Source organism: Acomys russatus, chromosome 20 (genome assembly GCF_903995435.1).
Source record: "Acomys russatus chromosome 20, mAcoRus1.1, whole genome shotgun sequence".
NCBI classification, from domain to species: domain Eukaryota; kingdom Metazoa; phylum Chordata; class Mammalia; order Rodentia; family Muridae; genus Acomys; species Acomys russatus.
Window position 1 is genome coordinate 25376156 of NC_067156.1, and position 24406 is coordinate 25400561.

A 24406-nucleotide genomic window follows, 5' to 3' on the forward strand; every position below is an offset into this window, starting at 1 on the left:
GAGCGTCCCTGGTGAGAGGTTGGGGGAAACACTTCCGGGTGAAGGAGCGTGAGACATTCGGAGTTCAAGCTCCACTCCTCCGGACAAACTCTGACCTCAGGTGTTTCTAGCTCTTCGTAGCCTTCCTGAAATTGGGCGGGCTTGGATCCCAGGCCCTTGGCTCCTGTTCCAGAAAGCCGGCGTCCTGCTGCACGATGCCCCACCTGGGGCCTCTGCACCGTGGGGTCTGGGCTGCGCTGCTCCGCCAGCTCCTGCGACCTCCCCGCGCTGTGTGCATCCGAGCGGTCGGTTGTCACAGCCAGGTGAGCCACCTGAGCCGGCCCCGCCGTTCTAGGTGGAGCCTCCTGGCCTGAGAGCGTTGACTCGCAGTCTATATTGTATTAATACAATTTGGTTTTTAATTTAAAAAAAAAGTTTATTTCCTTTATGTGTATAGGTATTTTGCCTGCGCGATTGCGTGCCCTGCGTACGCGCCTGGTGCCGCCAGAAGCCAGAAGAGGGCGTAGGAGCCCTTGAGCCTGGAGTTGTGGGCGGCGGTGAGCCACATTTATGGGTGCTGGGGATGGGACCCAGATCCTCTCAAAGAAAAATCTCTCCAGCCGTGCATTTGGTTTTTATTGATTAGCCACTTTGTACCCGCATTGAACTAAGTGTTTTGGATGCTTTTATCATTTTATTATTGGAGCACTCTGAGCGATTGAGGCTTTTATCTCCACAGGGTTAAATGACTCCTAGGGATACATTGCAACCCGGTATTATAATGAGATTTTCTCTCAATCGTCTGAAATTCTTGAACATGTGAGAATTTGAGCCAAATCTGTATAGACAGTCTCCCCAAACCATAAATGAGCTGAGTTTATACCCATTAAGAGAATTAACCCTAAAACTGAGCTCAGAGAAACATTTTCAGAGATAGTTGCATTTTGGAATTAGAATAAGGGATGGGGAATTGAGCTCAGACTTCTCTTTGGGGAGAGACTCTGCAAAGTATGGAGTTACCACCATTTGTATTTCTGGAAGGGCATAAAATCTGTGGGTCTTTAGGTCCGATTCTTTTTTTTTTTTTTTTTTTTAAATAGAAGTACACTTATCTAGTAATTAATGTGTGTGAGTGCTGGTGTGCCACGGCACGTATCTGCTCTTTGCTTCACCTTGTGCGGTCTGGGGGTTGAACTGATTCGGTCGCGGTAAGTGGCCAGCACCTGCAGCCACCAGCCATCTCACTATCACTAACGCAGTGACTGTTACTAAGGGAAGCAGACGCCATGTGTCATCATGCTCAACAGGGCTCAGATCTTCAGTTCGTTTTCAGTCACAGCATTTCACTGGTCTGTTCCCACCCCCGTAGTTCAACCAGGAAATTTATTCCTGTCATTTCATAGGTTTTATAGTGTATGTGTGTAAATGAGTCAGAGGACAAATTGTGGGAATTGGTTTTCTCTTCCAAACATGTAAGTGGGTCTCAGGGACCCAATTCAGCTGGCCAGACTTGGTGGATACTCACAGGGCCATCTTGTCGGCCCAGACTTGTTCCTTTTCTTAGGCTGTTTCGGTTTTTATGTTTCATTTACCTTGTCTCCAGGTTTGATAAATTACTGTATGTGTGTATGTAATGTATTTTTGAGTTGGAGGTCTCACTGTGTAGCCTTGGCTATCCTGGAGGCCGTTTATGTAGGCCATGCTGGCCTTAAACTCATAGTGATCTGCCCCCCACCCCCCTGCCCCCCCCCACTGGGATTAAAGGCATGCAGCACCTTTTTTTGCTATTTGACTAAGAACTGAGAACTGGAGTTCTTCTTGTTTATTTGTTTGAGACAAGGTCTCACTCTATAGCTCTGGCCATCCTGTAACTCATTATGTGGGAAAGCTGGCCTTGAACTCGCAGAGATCCTTCTGTTTCTGCCTCCCAAGTGCTGGGGTTACATGTGTGTGCTACCGTGTCCTGCTGAAAACTATAGAGTTTCAATCCCTACTTCTAGAAGCTTAGTGGTGGCAGTTGTGGCCTTCGTGTCTTTGTTATTCGTAGTGCATCAACTTTTTCAGACGTTTAAGTGAAGAAGCTTACGTAGTAAATAGACGGAACGTCATGTATGTTATGGGTATAATTGGAAATTCAACCTGACTTACTGAGGGTGGAAGGAGACCAGGGAAGACAAAATGGGGTCCAGGAAACTTTTTTTTTTTTTCACATGGCGTCAAAGGTCTTTTCAGGGTGGTGGCCCATGGGGTCAAAGATGTCACAGGTCTGGCCAGGGTCCAGAGAAGGCACATCTCATATTCCTTTTTCTGCCAGGTTGCAGAGGCAGTGCTAACATCCCAAGTGAAAACACATCAAGAGAAACCGAATTTTATCATCAAGGTTCCCAAGGTAACACCCTTTGCCCACTCTGTGTCAGAACACGGTGCAGGCAAGCCCACTGTCTTTGCCTCTTCCGTTTAAACCTTTTTTTTTTTTTTAATTTTAATTTTAATTTAATTTTTTAAATGGAGCTCAAATTAGTTTCAAACCTTAGATTATGGACACGACTTACCTTTTAGTATTAAATGGTCTAGATTTTTTATTTTGGCTGCTTTTGTTTTCCAGGGCACCAGGGATTTAAGTCCTCAACAGATGGTCGTGAGGGAGAAAATTCTTGATAAGATTATCAGCTGCTTCAAACGTCATGGGGCACAGGCGTTGGATACGCCAGCATTTGAGCTAACAGTAAGGACCGAAGGGCCCGAGAGCCCCATTGTCAGCTGCCTCCAGGGTCCCACTGGGCTTGTGCTTTGCAGCCAGAGCTCTGAACTGCGGCTCTCTCTGTCGGACCCTTGCAGGAGATGCTCACCGAGAAATATGAAGACAGCTGCGGCCTCATGTATGACTTGAAGGATCAGGGGGGAGAGTTGCTGTCTCTCCGCTATGACCTGACTGTATCCTTCTCAGTGCTGCAGCCTGACCGCTTTCCCCCCACACCCAAAACGCTTTCTCTGGCAGAAGGAGTAGAGGGACTTTGACAGCATCTTTCATGCCAGTTTTTCCCAGAAGGCAATACTGCCAACAGAACCCAACCTGTCATTTAACTTCACCGCGTGTGAGAATCTCTCCAGGAAGTCTGCAGAAACGCAGATTACTGACCCTAGCTCCAGAGATCCTAAAGTCTGTAACTGAAGCGATGGTTATAAGTGTACATGCATAGAAGAGAAAATTAGTTATTATGTGCGTATAGATGGTGTTTATGTGGACATGTGTGTGAAGATCAGAGGACAACTTTGTGGAGTCATTTCTATCCTAACTGCTATATGGATTCGGGGAGAGAACTCAGATTGCCAGATTTGGGGTTTTTTTTTGTTTTTGTTTTTTTGTCTTTTTTTTTTTTTCCCCCTGAGACAGAGTTTCTCTGTAACCTTGGCTGCACTGGACTCACTTTGTAGATCCAGCTGGCTTCGAACTCACAGAGATCTGCCTGCCTCTGCCTCCCTGAGTGCTGGGATTACAAGTGTGCGCACCTGCACCTGGCCTAGGTCGCCAGCCTTGTGCAGCAAGCCCCTTTCCCTGCTCTACCATCTTATACCTACTAAAGAAGCAGTTCTCAACCTCTGCCTCCCGACTCTCCAAGATTCGCATCTCAGATGTGCCATATATCAGATATTTACTTTATGATTTGTAACAGTAGCAAAATTACAGTTATGAAGTAGCAATGAAAATAATTTTATGGTTTGGGGTCACCACAGCATGAGCGACTGTATTAAAGGGTGGCAACCTTAGGATGGTTGAGAACCACTGAACATTTTAAGACAGACTCCTGGGAAGTATGCATGTGGTTTTTGGCCTGTTTCAGAAAGAGGGCTTTAAATTGTAGGCAAATTCAGTTCTGAAGCCCGGCTGCCTTTTAGCTGGGCAGTGGTGTGAATAGGGGGTTATGGACCAGGCCTAAGTTTCTTGGGTCATTCCTGTCTCTTTTTTCTGGTCAACTTTCAGTTTAAGTGACGTGCCTTCTTTAACACCGAGCACTGCTGGGCTTCAGAGCCAGTGGCAAACAAGCCTGGCAAGGCCTTTGTTTTCATCCTGTAATGTGAGGATGGTTCCTAGGAACCCAGCTCTCCCTCCTGTGCGGATGGTGGGTCTAAACATTGCGCCCAGTGTCTTTCTTCCTCAACCTGTTCCTGTAAGGTCCCGTTTGCTCGCTATCTGGCCATGAATAAGTTGAAGAAGATGAAACGATACCAAGTTGGGAAGGTCTGGCGGCGAGAGAGCCCAGCCGTAGTCCAGGGCCGTTACCGGGAGTTCTGCCAGTGTGTAAGTGGCCCAGCTGGGACAGCTTAGTTTAGTAACAGTTAAGTTGGGGATTAGCTAAGCAGTGTAAGGTTGTTTTTCTCCCTTTTTGTTTGTTTTTTGAGACAGGGTCTCTTTATGTGATCCTGCCTGTTCCAGAACTCACTATATAGACCAGGCTGGCCTCAAACTCACTGATAATCCACCCGCCTCTGCCTCCTGAGTACTGGGATTAAAGGTGTGCACCACCATGCATAGCTTTCTTCTTATTTTTTTCTCTAGGATTTTGACATTGCTGGTGAGTTTGACCCTATGATCCCTGATGCAGAATGTTTGAAGATCGTGTGTGAAATCCTAAGTGGATTGCAACTGGGGGACTTTTTCATTAAGGTGAGGCCAGCCTTGTACATAGTAAGGGAGCAGTTTGGATTGGGGCCTGTGGAATCGTCTTTGTATTGCTTTTATGGGTCAAGAGATTTAGAACGGCCATTGCTTTGAGGGAAAGGGCATTGACTGACAGGGCGTAGGCTAATTACATGGAGTTCACAGGTAAATGACCGGCGGCTTGTAGACGGGATGTTTGCCGTCTGCGGTGTCCCTGAGAGCAAGTTCCGTACCATCTGCTCCTCAATGGACAAACTGGACAAGGTAACAAAGAAAACATGTTTTAAATAGGCCCCGTGTGGGAGCCATGTCATGGGGGGGAAGAGTAAGGAGGCCATGGCTGGAAGTGGCTATTCATGAAAAAGAAAAAAGGTTAAAGAGACATTTTTAAGCAAGGTCTGAGTTATGCCATGCAGTGGGGGTTGTGGCTGCATTTCCTGAGTTGTCTCTGGCTGCACTGGATCTACTGTTAGTCCCTTCCGCTGTCCATACCAAAGGAAAATGAGATGTCTTGTTTCAGTTAGCGGCAGATGGACTTGGGGCTGAGCTAATGTTTGGGTCTTAATGCAGATGTCTTGGGAAGATGTGAAACATGAGATGGTGGCAAAGAAAGGCCTAGCTCCTGAGGTGGCTGATCGAGTTGGGGACTTTGTCCAGTGTCATGGTAAGAACCAGGGTTTTCAGAGCCATGACAGAACAGGCCGAGGGGGATGTGTGTTCAGCCTCTGCCTCTGGGTCACCTCCAGAGTCTGGCTGGCCTGGATAAAGTTTCCCTTTTATATATGGTAACTACTTTCTGTCTTCTTGGCAAAGGCAGAAGCAGAGAGGAGCATCTTGGCCGTGAGACCAAGATTGGTCTTTTTAAAGAAGATGAGAAAGACTGGCTATAGCAGATACATTCTGGCTGTGGTGGCCATGGTTTTAATCTCAGAACTCAGGAGACACGGGAAGGTAGATCTTTGTGAGTTCTAGGCCAACCTGGTCTACAAAGTGAGTTCCAGGATGGCCAGGGCAATGTGGAGAGAACCTGTCTAAAACCAAAACCAAAACCAATGAACCAAACAACCAAAAACCCAAAACACCAGCAGCAGCAGCAACAACAAAGCCTAGACAAATTTGAATGAAACATATCTGGGTCAGTAATACGGGTTTTGCCCGCTTTTCTTCCCAGGGGGCTTGTCCCTGGTAGAGGAGATGTTCCAGGATCCCAGACTGTCCCAAAGCCCCCTGGCCCTGCAGGGTCTAGGGGACCTGAAGCTGCTCTTTGAATACCTGACTTTATTTGGAATTGCTGAAAAGGTAGGCGGGGCTGGGATTGGACCTCTTGCTGAGCTCTTCGGCTTCCCAGTGTCTGGTCTGAGACTAACTGCAGCTTTTCCTTTATAGATCTCCTTCGACCTGAGTCTGGCCCGGGGCCTAGACTATTACACAGGGGTGATCTATGAAGCGGTGCTGCCGCCGTCTCCAGCTCAGGCTGCAAAGGAGACGCTGAATGTGGGTAGTGTGGCCGCTGGAGGGCGCTATGACAGGCTGGTAGCCCAGTTTGATCCCAATGGCCATAACGTGCCTTGTGTGGGGTTGAGCATTGGAGTAGAGAGGATCTTCCACCTTGTGGAGCAGAAGATGAAGGTAGGTCCCAGGGAGAGGTGAAGTGGCCTTGAAAACTAATAACTAGTGTGTCTGGAGGTGCATGTGGGCTCCCTCTTCCCCTCCCCTTCTCCCCCTCCCCTTCTCCCCCTTTTTTTCCTTAATGATCTATTTGCTTTTTGGAATTGCTAGTGCAAAGGAAATACTTTTTTTTTTCTTTTTTAAAAAAAGAATTATTCCTTCTTTGTATGTGTATGAATGCTTTGCTTGAATGCATACCTGTGCAGTGGAGGTCAGAAGTAGGGAAATCAGCTATGGGTGGTTGAGAGCTGCCATCTTGGTGCTAAGAGCTAAACTTGGTTCTGAAAGAACAAGTACTCTGAATTGCTGAGCCCCTGCAGCCCTTCCATCTCTCTATTTTCCTCCTCCTCCTCTTCTTCTTTTTTTTTTCCCCCTGGTTTTTCAAGACAGTTTCTTGGTGTAACAGCCCTGGCTGTCCTGGACTTGCTTTGTAGACCAGGCTGGTCTCAAACTCACAGCAATCCACCTGCCTCTGCCTCCTGAGTGCTGGGCCTCCTTCTTTTTCTTCCTCTTCTTCTTCTTTTTAAAAATGTAAGTTCTTTATTTTTAAAAAAATTATTTATTTATTTATTTATTACATATACAATGTTCTGCCTGCACTCCAGAAGAGGGCACCAGATCTCATTATAGATGGTTATGAGCCACTATGTGGTTGCTGGGGATTGAACTCAGGACCTCTGGAAGAGCAGACAATGTTCTTAACCGCTGAGCCCAGCCCAGCCACCTCCTTCTTAAAAGAATATTCTAAAATGGGATTTCTTTCTGAGCTCCGGTGGGCCTTGGCCGCATGAGTGCTGGGATTTCAGTTGCGAGGGCTACCCTTGGCTGTCGTTTTAGCTTCTTCTCTCTGTTTTATCAGCTTTCTGGTGAGAGGATTCGAACCACAGAGACACAAGTGTTTGTGGCCACACCCCAGAAGAACTTTCTTGGCGAGCGCCTGAAGCTAATTGCAGAGCTATGGGATGCTGGGATCAAGGTATTGTGGTGTTGATGTGTGCGTGGACATGATGGCCACGGCTCAGTTTTGCCCTATGCCTACAGTGGTGTTCAGGACATTTTAGCTTACCCTAGAGGGCTAGCTATTTATTTCTGTCTCCCTTGGAAATGTCTGTTCTTGGCCACTTCCATGCTGGCATCGCTTTTCAGTCTCCTGCTCTCTGTTTATCCTTTTCAGGCAGAGATGCTATATAAAAACAACCCTAAGCTGTTAACCCAGCTGCACTACTGTGAGAAAGCAGACATTCCTCTCATGGTCATTATTGGTGAGCAAGAACAGAGTGAAGGCGTCCTCAAGCTCCGGTCAGTGGCCAGCAGAGAAGAAGTGAGTGGGAGCTGGCAGAATGCAGAGGTCTAAATGCTCCACCCCCACCTCTTAAAAGACAGGGTCTAGCCATATAACCAGACTGGCCTGGGACTGTGTCAGGCAGAGTGGCCTTGAACTCATGAGCTTCCTGCTTCAACTTCTCAAGTGCTGTGGTATAACAGGCCTAGCCTGTCACCCTCAGACCCCAGACTCTTTTAAGAGCTGTGTTCTCAGCCAGGCGTGGTGGCTCACACCTTTAATCCCAGCACTCGGGAGGTGGAGGGAGGCGGATCTGTGAGTTTGAGGATATCCTGGTCTTCAAAATTGAGTCCAGGATAGCCAGTACTGTTACACAGAGAGACCCTGTCTTGAAAAACCAAAAAAAAAAAAAGTGTTCTCTGAGGAAATGAATTTAAAAAGATTTCTTTTAAGTTAGTGCGCACACGTGTTTGTGTGTGTGTGTGTGTGTGTGTGTGTGTAAAATGCTCGCGCAGGTGCATACTGTACACATATTCCATCTGTCTGTGTGTATGTCAACTGGCAAGAGTCAGTAGTCAGTTCTTTCTTTCCACCATATGGGTCCCAGGTGTAAATAGTAAGAGTGGATATGCACAGTGAAGACTTTGGAAAAACTGGCTGAGATGCTAGTATCATTTTCTATTTTGTCACACAAGGATTCTTTTATGTTTTAGGTGACCATTAATCGAGAAAATCTTGTGGCTGAAATTCAGAAGCGACTGTCAGAGTGTTGATTGTTGCCTGATTTCCATCGGCCGAGTTCTGGTGGACTTTACAACAGTTGGCCAGCATGGACGTTGTACGAGTGCCTTGTGCCTCTGTCTGCCCTGGATACAGAGTTAGAGAAGGTCCTGAGGACTTGTGGGTTAGAGTTAGCAGCTGCTCTGCTGGAGTGCACATGGCTGTCATGCTGCAAGGCTCCAGCTGCAAGGCAGATCTGAAGGGCCTCTGAAATCTGTCAAGAGATGTTAAGATGGTTGCTATGAGCAAGGCTCTAGAAGACTTGCCTCAGGCTAAGACTCTGAACCGCTGACGACATGAGAAGCTTCCCTTTCAACTCGCTTGGGAACCAGATTCTGGAGAATTTGTCTACATCAGACTATGGGATCTCTGTGGAGTATTAAAAAGACAGCAGGAATAGACAGAGAACAGAGATGATGTCCCAAGGACCCGGCAGCATGTCTTGATTCTTCAGTTAACAGTGGGAAGATGGGGCCATTTAATTCTGAACATTGAACTTAATGGATGATACATTAGCCATTTGGGCTTTTGAGATTTTGGACACCATTACCTTGGCCACAGTAATTTTTCTGGATTACTCCATACCCTGCACTGGAGGTTGTCCTAGAAGTGGTCATAAAGTGTGTTACATTTCAAAAATATACTAGTAGGCTGGAGAGAGAGCTCACTGGTTAAGGGCGCAAAGTGCTTTTGCAGAGAACCTGAGTTCAGTTCTCAGCACCTACAGTGGGGTGATTACAACTACCTGTAACTCCAGTACCAGGGCATCTGAGGCCCTCTGGGCTCCACAGACACCTGCACTTAATGTGCACATATGCACAGACACATACATGATTAAGTGTGCATATATATATATATATTCACACACACACATATATGTGTATATATATATATATATACACATATATGTGTGTGTGTGTATATATATATATATATATTTTTTTTTTTTAGTTTTTCGAGACAGGGTTTCTCTGCTGTCCTCCCAAACTCACAGCAATTGCCTGCCTCTGCCTCCCAAGTGCTGGGATTAAAGGCATGTGCCACCATGCCCGGCTAAGAATAAAATAATTTTTAAAAGTAAGTGTGCTTTGAGTAATTTGTTACCAAAGGATTAATTTTGCATAGACCTTAGGAAATGTTTTAAGTATATACTGGAGAACTCAGTGAGCCACAAGCAACCTTCCTGGGATGATGCCTCTGTATCCAGTGAAGGGAACACCTAGAATTCCTTGTCTTCTTTCTTCTGCCAGCTAGGAGGTGCATGCTGCTAAAAAAAAATCAGCATTAGGTCAGGTGAGACGACCCAGCAGGTGGGGACCGTGACCTGAATTATATCTCTGGGTTCCACATGGTAGAAAAGGAAACAGACCAGCACTTGGGAGGCAGAGGCAGGCGTATCGCTGTGAGTTCGAGGCCAGCCTGGTCTACAAAGTGAGTCCAGGATGGCCAAGGCTACACAGAGAAACCCTGTCTCGAAAAACCAAAAAAAAAGAAAAAAAAAAAAAAAAAAAAAAAAAAAAAAGAAAAGAAAAGGGAAACAGATTCTCTGGGGTTGTCCTCTGGCCTGTACGCACTTGTGGTGACTTGTGAGTCCTAGGCCAACCATGGCTTCATAGTGAAACCCTGAATAAAGATAAATAAAAAAAATAAGCCTTGGGTTTACATGAGACCCTTTCTCAATAAAACAGAAAAATCTTTGCCTCCTGGCACACACCTTTAATCCTAGCAGTGGAGTGGTGGGGTAGAGTCAGGCAAATCTCTTGACTTTGAGGTCAGCTGGACAAAAAAAGATTAAAACACTACAGAACACTGGAAAGAGGATGTTCTGACGAGGTTAGAGGGGAAAGATGCAGGGGAGTTTGGGGAAAGCCTCAAAGAGGGATGTCTTTCTTTATTGGGAACACAGATGGGCAGAGGTTCTGTGACTCTGATAATATATTGAAACTCTATAAAGGAGAGTTTCAGGCCGGGCATGGTGGCGAATGCCTTTAATCCCAGCACTCCAGAGCCAGAGGCAGGTGTATTGTTCTAAGTTCAAGGCTAGCCTGGTCTATAACGTGAGTCCAGGACAGCCAAGGCTGCACAGAGAGGGAGGGAGGGAGGGGGAGAGAGAGAGAGAGAGAGAGAGAGAGAGAGAGAGGGAGGGGGGGGAGGGAGGGAGGAGGAGGGAGAGAGAGGGAGAGAGAGAGAGAGAGAGAGAGAGAGATCGCGAGAGAGAGAGAGAGAGGGAGAGAGAGAGAGAGAGAGAGAGAGAGTGTGTTTCAGGGTTTCAGGCCAGGCCAGCCAGGGCCAAATAGTGAGATCTTGTCTGAAAAGATGCCACACCTATAATCCTAGCGCTTGGAAAGTGGAGTCGCACAGGAGTTTAAAGTCATCCTCTGCGTCATTGTGGCCTGGGTTACAAGAGCCTGACTCAAGCGCTACCCTCGCCCACAATCAGCGTATTTTAAAGACTTGTCAGAGTGCTTAGCGCTTCATTCTGGGGTGCTGGCTGATGGCGGCTTCAAGATTAAATTGTACTGTATAAATGGAACGAGTTTCAATGTTCTCCAGACGTGAAAGTGAGTTTAACCAAAGGGCAGCACTGTTGTTTCAAGGGGCAAAAATCTAAATGTAAAAGTGTTTTCCTTCTGTCCATAATTCAGAGCCACACTCATCGTGCGTGCTTGTGAACGGGACCCCCAGGACAGTAGTGAAATACGGTTTATGAGGCAGAGGGCGTAGCTCAATTAGTAGAGTGCTTGGTGGCATGAACCAAGTCTTGGGTTCGATTTTCAGCGCCACGTGAACGGGGTGCGGTGGAACATGCCCCTAAATCCAGCACTTGGGAAGTGGACGCAGGAGAATCAGAAGTTCAAGACTAGCCTTGACTACATAGCCAGTTAAAAAAGAGTCCAGTCTTGGCTATCTGAGAACTTGTCTTCAACAACAACAAAAAAGTTTATAAATCCTGAAAATTCAGGTAAAGTTAGATCATGAGACACTGTTTCTGAAACTCCAATTCTTTGTAAAATAGAAGAGTTGAGCTATTCTAGGGCTTGTTTTTAAAGCCATTGAGAAAAACGTTGACTGGTGCCCTTACTTCCGTGTTGCTTCACACTCCCTTTGCGCCTGCGCCATCTCCTTGGAGTCGAGGGCGGGGCCAACAGGAGTGCCTTAGAATCGCTCCAGTCCTTAACGCAGTTAGAATGCGAGACTCGAACCTTATTGGAGCGTTATCTTGCCTTATGGCTCCAGGGCGCGTTTTACGGCATTTTACGGCTTTCCATTCACTTCGCTGTGAAGATGGCGTCGGGCAGCGGGGTAGGTGTTTGTGTGAAGAGGTTTGAGGGGGTCTGGGGTGGTTTTTCAGAGCTAAATAGAGACAGGCTGTGAGACTTGACTGACTTCGTGACACCTCTTCGCGATGTGAGGGTCCAGGTTCGAGAACTCCCCCGTAAGGCCTTGGCGCAGGGACAGTGGAACCTCGGAAGTCTCTCGGGTTGGGGTCCCGAGTACACCAGACCCCTGGGTGTTCGTGAGAGACTTCTCTTTCGAAAGGTCCTGGGGCCGCCTCGGTGGCGGTTAGGCGGTTCCTTTAGTTTCTGCAGGGGAGCAGGAACAGCGACGCATCTTGAGCACTTTCTCCCCCCCCCCCCACAGACAAAAAACTTGGACTTTCGCCGAAAGTGGGACAAAGATGAATACGAGAAGCTCGCGGAGAAGAGACTCACAGAAGAGAGAGAAAAGAAGGATGGTGGGTGCTGGCTTCATGAAGGGCTAAGGGGATGGTAGACTGGAGGCGGTGGCTCCAGAAGGAATGCCTCAGCAACGGGATAGATCACTTGCCAGTTAGCGAGCGGGTGAGGGCAAGGAGGCAAAAAGGCTAAAGCGTTGTCCCCTCCTTTTATGCGAGCTGCCCCCAGGTGTGGCCCATACTGAGGATGTGTTTTCCTTATATTAAATGACCCAGTCCAAATAAAACAAACAAACTCCACAAACAAGTGTGCCCAGCTGCTTGGGTCTTAGTTGATTTCCAGATGTGGTCGACTTGACAACCGATCTTAGCCGTCACACTGCATGAAAACATGGAACACAATGCTCCTGAGTGTGAGTGCCCTCTTTTGAAAGGGTAACTTCTAGCAAAACCTCAGAACACCCACCTCAGTTCAGCTGAACAACACATGAGAAACACTGTTGTTTAAATTTGCTGGCTTGAAAGTGCAGCAAAGATCTCGAGAGTTGACATTACCGTGGCGAGTCTGAGAGCAGCGTGTTTCACACAGTGACCAGGCCAATTGTCTGCACAATTCGAGGCTAATTGGAGTCTTTTCTAGCCTCTCTTAGCTGCTACATAAAGTACCTGTTATGTCCCTTCCTTGAGGAATTAAAAAAAAAAAAAATGAGTAGTCATCTGAATTTGGGGGCTCATATGTTTTTTGTGTTTTTTTTTGTTTTTGTTTTTGTTTTTTTAAGATTTATTTATTTATTATACTGTGTTTTGCCTACATTTGTGCCTGCATGCCGGAGGAAGCCACCAGCTCTCATTATAGATGGCTGTGAGCCACCATGTGGTTGCTGGGAATTGAACTCAGGACCTTTGGAGGAGCAGCCAATGCTCTTAACCTCTGAGCCATCTCTCCAGCCCCCAATTTTTTTCCCTTTATGGCTAAGAAACTGTAATACTCACTAGCCATCAGTGGCACGCGCCTTTAATCCCAGCGCTCAGGAGGCAGCGTCAGGCAGATCTCTGTGAGTTCCAGGACAACCAGGGCCGCACAGAGAAACCCTGTCTTGAAAACAAAGCAAAACAAACGAAAAACAAAACAAAAAGGAAGAAACTGAGTGCTGAAGGGATCTTCTCTCTCACTCTTTCAGGAAAGCCGGTGCAGCCAGTCAAGCGGGAGCTTCTGCGGCACAGGGATTACAAGGTGGACTTGGAGTCCAAACTTGGGAAGACAATCGTTATTACCAAGACGACCCCACAGTCTGAGATGGGAGGGTGAGTAGCTTTTTGTCCGTCTGTCATACCAAGACTGCCCTAATAAACCATTTATTTTGGGCTTAGGATGTGTTGAGGAGAAACCTGGGCCTAGGGGTGGAAACCTTAGTGACCATAACTCCATTCTTTTATTTTTCTTTGCCCGCTAAAGTCTGAGGTCAAGTCAGTCCTATTTCTAGGAGGGGTTCTGTGGGGTTCTCCTGTTGCTTCCTTGCTACCTTCAGAAGGGCTGTATATTGTGGTGGATGACATAAAGGCTCTGAGGGTCTTAGAGGTGGAGCTGTTAACTATAGTTACTGTGCGTGAAGACTGCGACCTGTAGAAGAGTTCCACAGAGCTCGTCACCCTTTGGCCACCATCCCTTCAAGTCTGTCAGGTCAGAACATATCAGGAGAATCCTACAGATAGCAGTGAAGTCATTTCTGCAGATTCTTTAGTAAACCCACCGCTGTGATGCCTTTGTTGTGTAAATGAACAAGTTAAATAGTCAGTGTCATAAAGTAATACTAGCTTATAGATTCTGTGGGCGAGGAACTGAGGGCGGGTTACCCTGGAGGTTCTGGATCAGGGTCTCCAGTGAGGTTGCAGTTGTGGAATTGACTAACTTTGCATTCAGTGGGGGCTTAAATACAGTCAGAAGATGCTCTTCCAGGCCCTCTCATGCCTGTGGTTTGGAGACTGAAGTTCAACCTGTGGGCCTGTTTGTAAGGTTGTTCCCAATAAAGCATAAGGAGACTGGTTTCCCCAAAGCAAGTCGTCTTCACAAAGGCAGAAGCCACGCTTTAAGATAATATGATCATGGAAATGGTATACCACCTCTTCTGACACACGATGTTTGTCACACAGAACACTTTGGCACAGATTGGGAGGAGGCTACCGAGGGTAGGAAGACAAGGAAGGTCAGCTTGCTAGGAGGATGGAGAATGTCTTAAAGGACGTGATGAAAAGAAAATGCCCTGAAAACGATGCTGGAAGCCAGGTGAAATAGTTCATGCCTGGAATACCAGTACTTGAGAGGCTGAAGCAGGCGATTGCTGCAAGTTTAAGGCCTTCTTGGGCTACCAGGTGAGAGAGGTCCTCTCACAAAAGGTCACAAAAGGAAGAAAAATTAAAAAGAAAAAAAAAGGCAAGGCCAGGCCTGAGACACACATCTGTAATTTTAACACGGCAGAAAGTTGGGATGAGCTCTGCAAGTCTGAGGCCAGCTTGGTCTACATGAGTTCCAGGCAGTACTGTCTTAATTAACAAAACACACTTCATAGACGGTTACCTCAAAATGCAGGTTTCTTCACTGAAAACAGTAGGATCCTTAAAAACCATATTGACCCATGTGTGTCTCTTCCCATTTGTCAGCTACTACTGCAATGTCTGTGACTGTGTGGTGAAGGATTCCATCAACTTCCTGGATCACATTAATGGAAAGAAACGTAAGGCTTGGAGGTAGTTCAGGACTGGAGCTGGGCTTGGGCTTTAAAGGTGTGGTGGAGGGCAAGGGCTGGGGAGTGGTTTTCTTGGGCTCTCTGTGTGTGTGCTGATGAGTATCGCTGGGCGTGTGACTGCCTGTGCACGAGCACAGAGGCCAGAGGAGGCTGGCTGATTTTGTTAGTAATCTGCCTGGTAAATGCAGTTGAAAGCTACCTGCTCATTATGTGGGACTGCTGCTTCTGAGAGCAGGTGAGGCCAACGGCTTGTCTTTTAGCCATAGTTATTACTATTGTGTAGTTTACTATGAAAAGGTCAAACAAACAACACCCCCTCAAAAAAAAAAAAAAAAAAAAAAAGCCAAGCCCAGGCTTTTGGAAGGACTGAGGATGCTGGGGTGACTGGCTGTCTTCACTGCTAACCTCACCCAGATCAGCGAAACCTGGGCATGTCTATGCGCGTGGAGCGGTCCACTCTGGATCAAGTAAAGAAACGTTTTGAAGTCAACAAGAAGAAGATGGAAGAGAAGCAGAAAGACTATGATTTTGAGGAAAGGATGAAGGAGCTCAGAGAAGAGGTGAGGCTCTCCTAACCCTGCTCCCAGCCTTGCGTTTTCACCTTATGAACTGAAGATGGGCCCCTTCCTCTTCTCACTCCAATCCCCAGTTTTGATCCTTCATTTCTGTGTAGTAGGGAATTCTTATTCGAGACCCATTAGAAATGGCTCAAAACCTGGCCATTTCTCTTTGGCTTTTTAGATCAGATCTCTTGGGGGCAGTTATCCTTTCATTTGGTTTGTTTTTTAGACAGTTTTGTTTTAGATTACTTTTAGGCTCATCACAAAATGAAGAAAGTTCAAAACTTTTCCATTTCCATTTTTCCCCCCAAGACAGGGTTTCTCTATGTAGCCTTGGCTGTCCTAACTCCCTTTGCAGACCAGGCTGGCCAATCTGGCCTTGATCTCACAGTGATCCGCCTGCCTCTGTCTCCTGGGTGCTGGGATTAATTAAAGGCATGTGTCACCTCGCCCAGCTTCCATTGCCATCTTATTCCTATGCATGCACATGTAGCTTCCCCTATACTTTTTATTCCTTTCTAAACTGTCAGAGAGATTAACTAAATACAACTAGTCCCTTGTTGGCCAATGTATCCAATGTATCCAAGTTTTCTTCCACTTATTTGCATGAATTTTGGGCCAGTTAAATAACCTCTGTGAACCTCATTCCCTGTTCTGCAGATCTTAGGGTAACACACAGCACTGAGGACAGATCTTAGCGTATGTTCCACGTCCTGGATGTTGTGTGGTTACAACAACAGATGACCTAGGGTTTATGATTAAGAACTCTAGAGACGGGCCGGGCATGGTGGCGCACGCCTTTAATCCCAGCACTTGGGAGGCAGAGGCAGATGGATCACTGTGAGTTCGAGGCCAGCCTGGTCTACAAAATGAGTCTAGGACAGCCAAAGCTATCACAGAAACCTTGTCTCGAAAAACCAAACCAAACCAAAACAAAACAAAACAAAAAAAACCCAAGAACTCCAGAGACTTACCGACTCTTCTTATCCCTTAAAGTCTTTTCTTACAACCTTTCCCCAACTGCCATCCTGGGAATCAGTTTCAGGGCCTCGCTCATGCTGGACAAGTGCTTGATGACTGACGTTCAGTCTTTACTGTGGCTTTTATTCATGCTTAAAGATGGGGACGCATCCTGAAGCTTACATATCTCATTCAACAACACCGGCTCTAGAGACAACTGATTCTAACTTTCATCCCCTTACCCTACAGGAGGAAAAGGCTAAAGCATACAAGAAAGAGAAACAGAAGGAGAAGAAAAGGAGGGCCGAGGAGGACTTGACATTTGAGGAGGATGATGAGATGGCAGCTGTGATGGGTTTCTCTGGCTTTGGTTCCACCAAGAAGAGTTACTGAAGCACTAGAGCTCTTTGGCCTGACTTTGACCTATGCTGGACTTAACTTTGAGTGTGTGTTGAGGTGGGGGTGGGGGTGTCATTTCTTTTTTGAGTACTGGAGAAAGTCTTTCAGAGTGTTAATGGGCAGGGCGAGAGGGTGGGTGTTTGTGGTTTCCCTCTACATTTCGAGAGGGCACAGGATGTAGAGGTGATGCTGTGGCGTTATTCCTTCAGCCTCAGTATATTACCAGAGTCACAGAGCCTCTGCCCATCTGTGTCCCCAATAAAGAAAGACCTCCCGCTTAGAGGCTGCTTTCCCCAAATCCCCCTGCATCTTCCCTCTTCATCTACCCAACCTCTTGTCTGAACATCCTCCTCTTTCCTATGTTTGTATTGTTTTAACCTTTACTCTTGTTCAGCTTGCAACAGAAGGGTTATCTGGGTCTCCAGTGTGCAGGTGCTGGCATGTCCTTGGCCAGCTCTTCCATCTCACCCAGCGGTTCTCTACCCACTTGTGCATGCATGTGATTTCTGCCTGGGCCAATGTGTGTGTGGGTATGTGTGCATGATATGTCACAAAGAGGGGACCTGAGCTAGAATCTCAGAGCAGTGCTGCCCTGAGGCCTAATGTTCTCAGTTTCCTTGGTGCATGTAACAGGAAATTAAATGGGATGAGTGTTTGGTGTGGCTTGTGTCTGCTGAGTTTCTAACCTTGTTTCTTCTCTTTCACTTCATTGAGGATTTCTGTTTTTGTCTTCCTTGGGAACAGGTTCTTGGAAGAATCTGTTTGATGCAAAAAAGAAAACAGCAAAACAAAACAGCCCTAAAACCAAACAAGCTCACTCTGGGAGACCACAGTTCTCATGCACTGTTCAACATACACAATAAATGACAGTGACTAGGCCTGTTTCACATTCGCTGGGAACATTTCCATCTTGTTTCCTGTTCCCATGCGTTCCTACACCAAGGGTTTCCACACAGAGCCTTTCTCTTTCATGTGAACCCCCTTCCTGCCTTACAGGTTTCCTTAGTGTGAGTTTTTTCCCTTTGCGGATAGGATCTGTGCCCTTGGGAGTCCGAACAAAAAACATTTAGCGCCCTGTAGCTTTAGCACCCTTTGATGTTCCCGGAAGAGCTCAGGGTTAAATGAGCTCTGCAGTTGGATGGGCACTGGGTTGCTCTGTCTTGGCACTGTTGATGGTGAGCTAGGTAAGTTTTGGATTGGGCTTCACTTGGTTGGCCCTGAACCCAGAAACCTGCCTGCCTCAGCTTCTGCAGTGCTGGGATTAAAGGTGTGTGCCTCCATGCCTGGCCAGGCCTGTGCTAAGGGGTTGTTCTGTGCACTGTCGCATGTTGAGCAGTGTCCCTGGCCTCCACCCAGTAGGTGTCAGGAGCACTCCCATCCATTTGTGACAACTAAAAATGTCTTTGTCCCCTCCGGAATGGGTAAATAGCTCTGCCTTTGAAAAGGACTAGGAAACACTTCCCCACTGTGGTGTAATGTGAACCACACAACATAAACTAGTTAAAAACAAACCCCTCCCAAACATTGAGAACTGCATCACATACCGTGCCTTGACTAAGGAATTCAAGGGCTAGACGGGAATGAGACGAGGTCATGTAAACAGGTGAAACTCCCTTTGCTGGCTCTATACTCTGAATAAAGGGTCCATTTGACAAGACTGCCACAGTGACGTTTCTTCTCTGACCCATGTAGTTCCTTACTTTATGTAGCATCTGGAACAATGGATTCTACAAAGCACTGTACCCCACGCTTTGGGTTTGTGTGTAGCATTTCCTTGTTGATAAGTGTGCTTCTTGCTTAATGAATTCTCATATGGGATTTGGCCAGTGCTGCATAAATATGTCCATCTATATGTTGGCTCAATGCCTGGCTTGGAAGTTGAAGTACAGTGTTGAACATGTTGATACACACCAGAAGCCGGGTGTGGTGGCGCAGGCCTTTAATCCCAGCACTCAGGAGACAGAGGCAGGAGGGTTGCCAAAAGATCACAACCCATCTGGTCTGTGTAGCAAGAACTTAGTATGAAGGAAACCTCACAGAGTTGCAGGCTAACTGTAGGTACGTTCATGTGTGCTTTCCTCAGCAGGACTGCTTACGCTACGAGTCCTAGAGAGGTTACCACCCTTGCTGAGAGCAATCAAGGCAGATAGGACAAGGTTTCAGTGAGAGGAGATTGTAACAGCGTTCACACCTGGGAAGTCACCCATTCAACTCAGTATTTTCTCTCTAGTATAGTGAGATCATCTCTGCCATTTCTGTTGTAATCACGTGTTCCAGGTTCTGCGAGCCTGGGGACTAGTAAGTGGTGACCTGGCTAGGTTCTATGGGTGTGGTGCTAGGTGGTGGCTTGGAAGGTGGAGACAGTGGGATGGGGAATTTAGAAAACAATCCCAGATAGCTCAGGAATCTCTGGAAGAGAAGTTTGTAATCCAGGGAAGCTTTGTGCTTTAGTTGAATGTACCTGTCCATTTATTTACTCATTGAGTGCTCAGAAGATAAACTTCGTTTTGTTTGAGACAAAATCTTATGATCTGCCCCTCCCCTCAGTCTCCAATGTATTTTGGGATTACAGGCATGCACAACTATGCCTGTTAATTAGCGTAAAAATTAATTAGCACCTTCTAGAGCAAAGTGTCGAGATCCACAGGTAGGGAATTTACCCTCTGATCAATCGCTCCTTAAAATACCCAGGAGACAAGAGTGGTGATGCATGTATTAAATCCCATGACTTGGGAGGCAGAGGCAACAAATCTCTGAATCTGAGGCCAGTCTAGTCTACATAGTTCCAGGCCAGCCAAGCAAGGCTACATAGTGAGACCCTGTCTCAAATGGAATGAAAAGTGGCCCTGGCTTCTCACAGAAGGCCTAGGGCGGCCTTAGACTCACTTTTGTGTCCAAGAATGGCCCTGAATCCCGTTCTTCCATCTCCACGTCCTCTAAGGGTTGGCATAATAGACATTTTCTACCCTGTTGGCTGTAAGGACCTATCTTTAAAAACCCTTGTGGCCCTGGGAATATAGCTCCGTTGGTAAAGTGCTTTGCCTAGCGTGTACAAAATTCTAGGTTCGGTCCCTGGCAACTCCCACAAGCGGATGTGTTGGGCACACTGTCATCTTGGCGGGTCAGAAACTCAAGGTCATGCTCAGCTATATAGCAAGTTCCAGGCCCGGGTTATATGAGACCCTGTCTATGGACCCAAATGATTCTGGTAGTGTGCATAGCCTTCTTGAGGCTTGGATTTGATTCCAGCCCTAGAAAGGCAGAAACAGGTGTGGTTGGGGAGGTTAAGGCTAGAGGATTTTAGTTTTGAGAGCCAACCTGGGTTATAGAATGAGACCTTGTCTCCAAAACAAGTCATACACAGATGGCGTTCTTCTGTATACATCAATACACATAAAGGAATGTTTAAAACCAGTGCATTTCCGGCAACCGTTACAATGGAGGTGAGTTAGGATTACACCACAGGAAAGCTCTCCAAGACTTAGTTTTGTTTTTGTTTGAGACAGGGTCTCATGTAGCCAATCTCTGCCTTTCACCTTCCAAATACAGTATCCAAGACAGCAACCTAAATAAAAAGAATACCCGATAAACATTCATAGCAAAACATCAAAAGTCCTATATTGTGTGTAAGTGAGTCCACCCTGAAATACGGTGGCTGACCGGAGAGACAGGAATGTTAAGGCAACTTAGTTGACTTCAGTATATAAATGGCATAAGAGTTGACCAGGTATTTGGAATTATATAGTGACAGGACATTAGCAAAATACATACGGGAGTGCCACTTTAAGGTGTGAAGTTAAAAACAAAACCAAACACACACACAGATGCACAGTCCCAAAGTATGTTTGAAATAAGAGTTAACATTTTGCTAAAGTTTCCACTTCCTTGGGTGGATGAGACCGTGACTGAAAAGCTTAAGATAACTCAGTGACGAGGATGGTTGTTGGGTGAGCGAGGAGCTGGCGTGGGTTAGTGGTGAGGGTGACTGCTGCCCGATAGGAAAGGACGGAGGTTATACCCGGACTACACTAGGAAAGCGCTCCGCATTCGGGGAGCACAGAAGTCTGCGCAGGCGCTGTGGGTACCGGAAGTGGCCGAAACGGAATCCGATTGGTCAATATCATATACAGCTTTCTAGTATCTGGATGACGTACGTTTCTTTCACAGTCATGTAAATATATCCAGGAAGCAACGTTCGGACTGGCTTTAGCTCAGCGGTTACTTCGGCAACATTTCTGCACATCTGGCCGCTTGCAAATACCGTAAGTGGCTGGTTCGAGACCCGCGGGCGCTCTCTAGTCCTTTTGCTGCTGCGGAACTTTGGCTACTTTTCCACGTTAAAAACAAAACAAAACAAAACAAAACACCAGAATTTCTTGAATAAATACTGAGATCGTTGAGTCCAGAAAATAATGGGGCGAGGGCGACGGATTTAACAACAGTACTTAACTTTTAAAATTAGAGTATTTAGTAGTATTTTTGTTTCAATAGGGTTTTGGGTAGTTTGTTTTGTTTGTTTTTCGGCACAGGGCTTCTTTGTAGACCAGGCTGGCCTCCAACTCAGAGATCCGTCTGCCCCTGCCTCCGGAGTGCTGGGATTAAAGGTGCGCACCACACCACCAAGCTTTTATCTTTTATGTCATTTTCCCCCTTGAAATGTGGAGGGGTTTTTTATTTAATTAAAAAAAATTAAAAATAATTTATTTTTACTTTTTATTGATGTCTATGTGATTGTGTGAAATGTATATCACATGTGGACCGTCTTGGGGTGCTGGGAACGGCACTCAGTTTTTCAATTTAATTGATTTTCTAAAATGCTCCTCCGAGTTGACCATTACAGATGAGTTTGAGTAAGACCTTTCCAGTGTGCAGGCACAAGTTTTATTTCCAGAAATTTTTCTGATCTCCCCCCATCCCCAGACATGGTTTTCCTGTGTAGCCTTGACTGGCCTGGACTCACTTTGTAGGCCAGGGTGGCCTTGAACACCCAGAGATCCACTGTGATCTCTGCCTCTGTCTCCTGAGTGCTGGGATTAAAGGCGTGCGGCAGGCTTTTGTTCCTCTTCTTTAATGATACGTTTTCTCCAACGTCTTGTGATTTCAGCCAACTCCATTCTTGTCCTTTTAGTTTTTTGTCAACTTCTGAGTTATATTTCTGGTTAAATAGTCTCTCCCCCTGCCCCCCTCTTGTTTTTTCGTACACTTCATTAAGTGATATTTAAGGTTATTTAATTTAGATTGGAATATTCTACTCAAGTTTTCCTATTTTATGTTTTTTTTTTTAAAGAAGGCGACTGATATAAATTCTTAATTTTCTTCATGTATGCAATGCCTGCTATTTTCTGTGCATTTTGAATGTTTTGTTTTCTTGTTTTAGCAGTTGCCAAAGAAGGTAATCAGATTTCTGAGTTAAGAGGTGCCCTCTAGTGTCCCTAGAGCAGAATACACCTATTTGATAGGACAGAGGTCGGATTCTGGACTGATTCTGGACTGGGAGACTTCTCCGTGTGCTTTCTTCCTTCTCACAAAATCAAGCCCTCACGGTACACACCTCTTCACAGTACCTCTTTCCTAAGGAAGGGATCGCTTCCCAGACTGCCATTTCTCGTTTCAAGCCCTTTCAGGACAACCTTTCAGCTTTCTCCGTTCCTTTCATTCGCAGGTCTCAGCCCCACGGTCAGAATTTCTCCGCGGCAGTTTTTCTGATGGTGTTCTCACCTGCCTTGCATCATTGATGGCCCCTGATGCATTCTAGCCTATCGTGTGCTGTTTTGGTCTCTTTTCTGTAGCGTGGCTCTGTAACTGTGTTTGCTGGTTTGGAAGGATATTTACCGGCATGTTTGTAAAACTAGGTGCAAATCGTCTCTGCCTTTAACTTATGCCATTGCCGTAGGTGGGTACTTGTTTGTGAGTGCTTGCAGGTGCCTCCAGTCGTCAGAGTTACAGGCAGCAGCTGCCTAAACTGTGTGGAGTGCTTGCTCTTAACCGTGGAGCCATTCCCCAGCCCCAACGTGCATGGTTTTATTTGCTCGCTTGAGCGCATGGTTTTATTTGCTCGCTTGAGCGCATGGTTTTAGAATGTGGCTGAAATGTGAAAGATTCAAATTCAGAAGGCTGAAGTAATTCTCTGGACACTGGGGAGCCAGCACCTTTTTTTTTTTTTTTTTTTCATTTCATTTATTTTTTCATTAATAATTAATTAATTAACTTTATATCCTGATTGGAATCTCCCTTTGCTCCTCTCCTCCCAGTCCCTCCCTCTCACTTCCCTTCTCCCCACGCCCCCTCCCTTTTTCCACAGAGACCACGGGAGACCTCCCATGGATATCGACTGGCCTTGGCATATTAAGTTGTAGTGGGACTGGGCACATCTTCTTCTCCTGAGGTTAGACAAGGCCTCTCAGTTAGGGAATAGAGATTCCAAGGCAGGCAACAAAGTCAGAGTCAGCCCCTAACAGCTCCTGTTGCCAGGGTTCCCACATGAGGACCAAGCTGTAACATCCCCTACATTTGTGCAGAGGGCCCAGGTCCATCCCATGTGTGCTCTCCAGTTGGTGGTCCCGTCTCTCTGAGGTTAGTTGACTCTCTGGGTCTTCTAATCCTCCCTTCCCCTCTCCCATAAGATTCCCCGAGCTCTACCCAATGTTTGGCTGTGGGTCTCTGTGTCTGTTTTCATCAGCTGCTAGGTGAAGCCTCTCAGATGACAGTTATGCTAGCTTCCTGTCTGAAAGTATAGCAGAATATTATTAGGAGTGTCAGGGGTTGGCTCGCTCTCATGGCATGCAAGTCAAGTTGGTCCAGTCATTAATTAGCCATTACCTCACTTTCGGCAAAATAGACAAAGTCTGTTGGGCAGGCAGACTTATCTTGGCAGAAACCCACCATCCCTGGGCTGAGCATGAATGAGCCACTGAATGAGGGATACAGGGTGGAATTCACTGGAAACGGGTGCTCATTCATCTGTGGGCTGTCATTGTATGATTGGAAGCCAGGAATGCCAGCTTACTGGAAGTAAGATAGGAGGATTTCTAACATCAGCCCACAACCGCGGGTAGACATGTGCTTGGGAATTAGCAGTTATAATGGCACACATGAGTAAGAACAGAGTGTATGGCCTTGTCTCAGGCCCTTCAAGGGACACTTGTTGGGTTGGAGTCACAAGGGCCTTGAGATTTCCTCCAGGTAACTGGGGTTGTCTGCTGAGGTTGCTTCTGCCATCTCTGACTCCTCTGTGGTCTTCCTCCTCATGGTCTGGCATCTGGAACCATGGGCTGGTGGTCACCATTCTCTCCTTCACTCAGGGATAGATTCTGAAGAGCCGTCTGGAGCCATTCCATCATTTCCCTTGGAGAAGATGTATGGTTTTATGGCCCCACCAGGACCCCAAACTGGCTTGTCTGTTCCTTCTGGAAAAACACATGCAAACCCTCGTCCCATGGTTAGGAGGGGGACAGGACCCTCCCATGCATTGTCCATAGGATCCCACCAGTAGACTAATGGTAAAGGGGTGATCCTGGGAAGCATTGCACCCCAGTGTTTATAGGCAGGATACAGACTTTAATGCTTACACCTCCCTTCCGTCCCACCTGCCCTAGATAGGAAGGAAAAGAGGTTTATGGGAACAGGAGAAGTAGACCTTTTTAGACTTAGTTCCTTGGAACAATTCCACTTTTTGTCCTCAGCACTCCAGCAGACCTG

At 46.5% G+C, this 24406-nt stretch overlaps 2 protein-coding genes across 3 annotated transcripts; both read left to right on the forward strand.

The window, feature by feature from the left end:
• The first annotated feature begins 49 nt into the window (after window positions 1-49).
• LOC127204180 (histidine--tRNA ligase, mitochondrial) lies at window positions 50-8533 on the forward strand. 2 transcript variants are annotated; one of them, XM_051163107.1, is made up of 13 exons: window positions 50-302; window positions 2294-2368; window positions 2585-2704; window positions 2818-2913; window positions 4154-4279; window positions 4538-4645; window positions 4805-4903; window positions 5210-5303; window positions 5811-5938; window positions 6026-6268; window positions 7167-7283; window positions 7482-7628; window positions 8303-8533. In XM_051163107.1, the coding sequence occupies exons 1-13, from the start codon at window positions 195-197 to the stop codon at window positions 8360-8362; spliced, it is 1521 nt and encodes a 506-aa protein (XP_051019064.1). In that variant the 5' UTR covers window positions 50-194; the 3' UTR covers window positions 8363-8533. The 2 variants fall into 2 exon arrangements, with proteins under 2 accessions (XP_051019064.1, XP_051019066.1); XM_051163109.1 differs by lacking the exons at window positions 50-302; window positions 2294-2368; window positions 2585-2704; window positions 2818-2913; window positions 4154-4279 and adding an exon at window positions 3609-4100.
• Window positions 8534-11568: 3035 nt separating this feature from the next.
• Window positions 11569-17799, forward strand: Zmat2 (zinc finger matrin-type 2). Its single transcript, XM_051163283.1, has 6 exons — window positions 11569-11672; window positions 12012-12105; window positions 13227-13350; window positions 14704-14777; window positions 15204-15349; window positions 16559-17799. Exons 1-6 carry the CDS (start codon window positions 11655-11657, stop codon window positions 16700-16702), a joined length of 600 nt encoding a protein of 199 aa, XP_051019240.1. The 5' UTR covers window positions 11569-11654; the 3' UTR covers window positions 16703-17799.
• Window positions 17800-24406: the final 6607 nt, after the last annotated feature.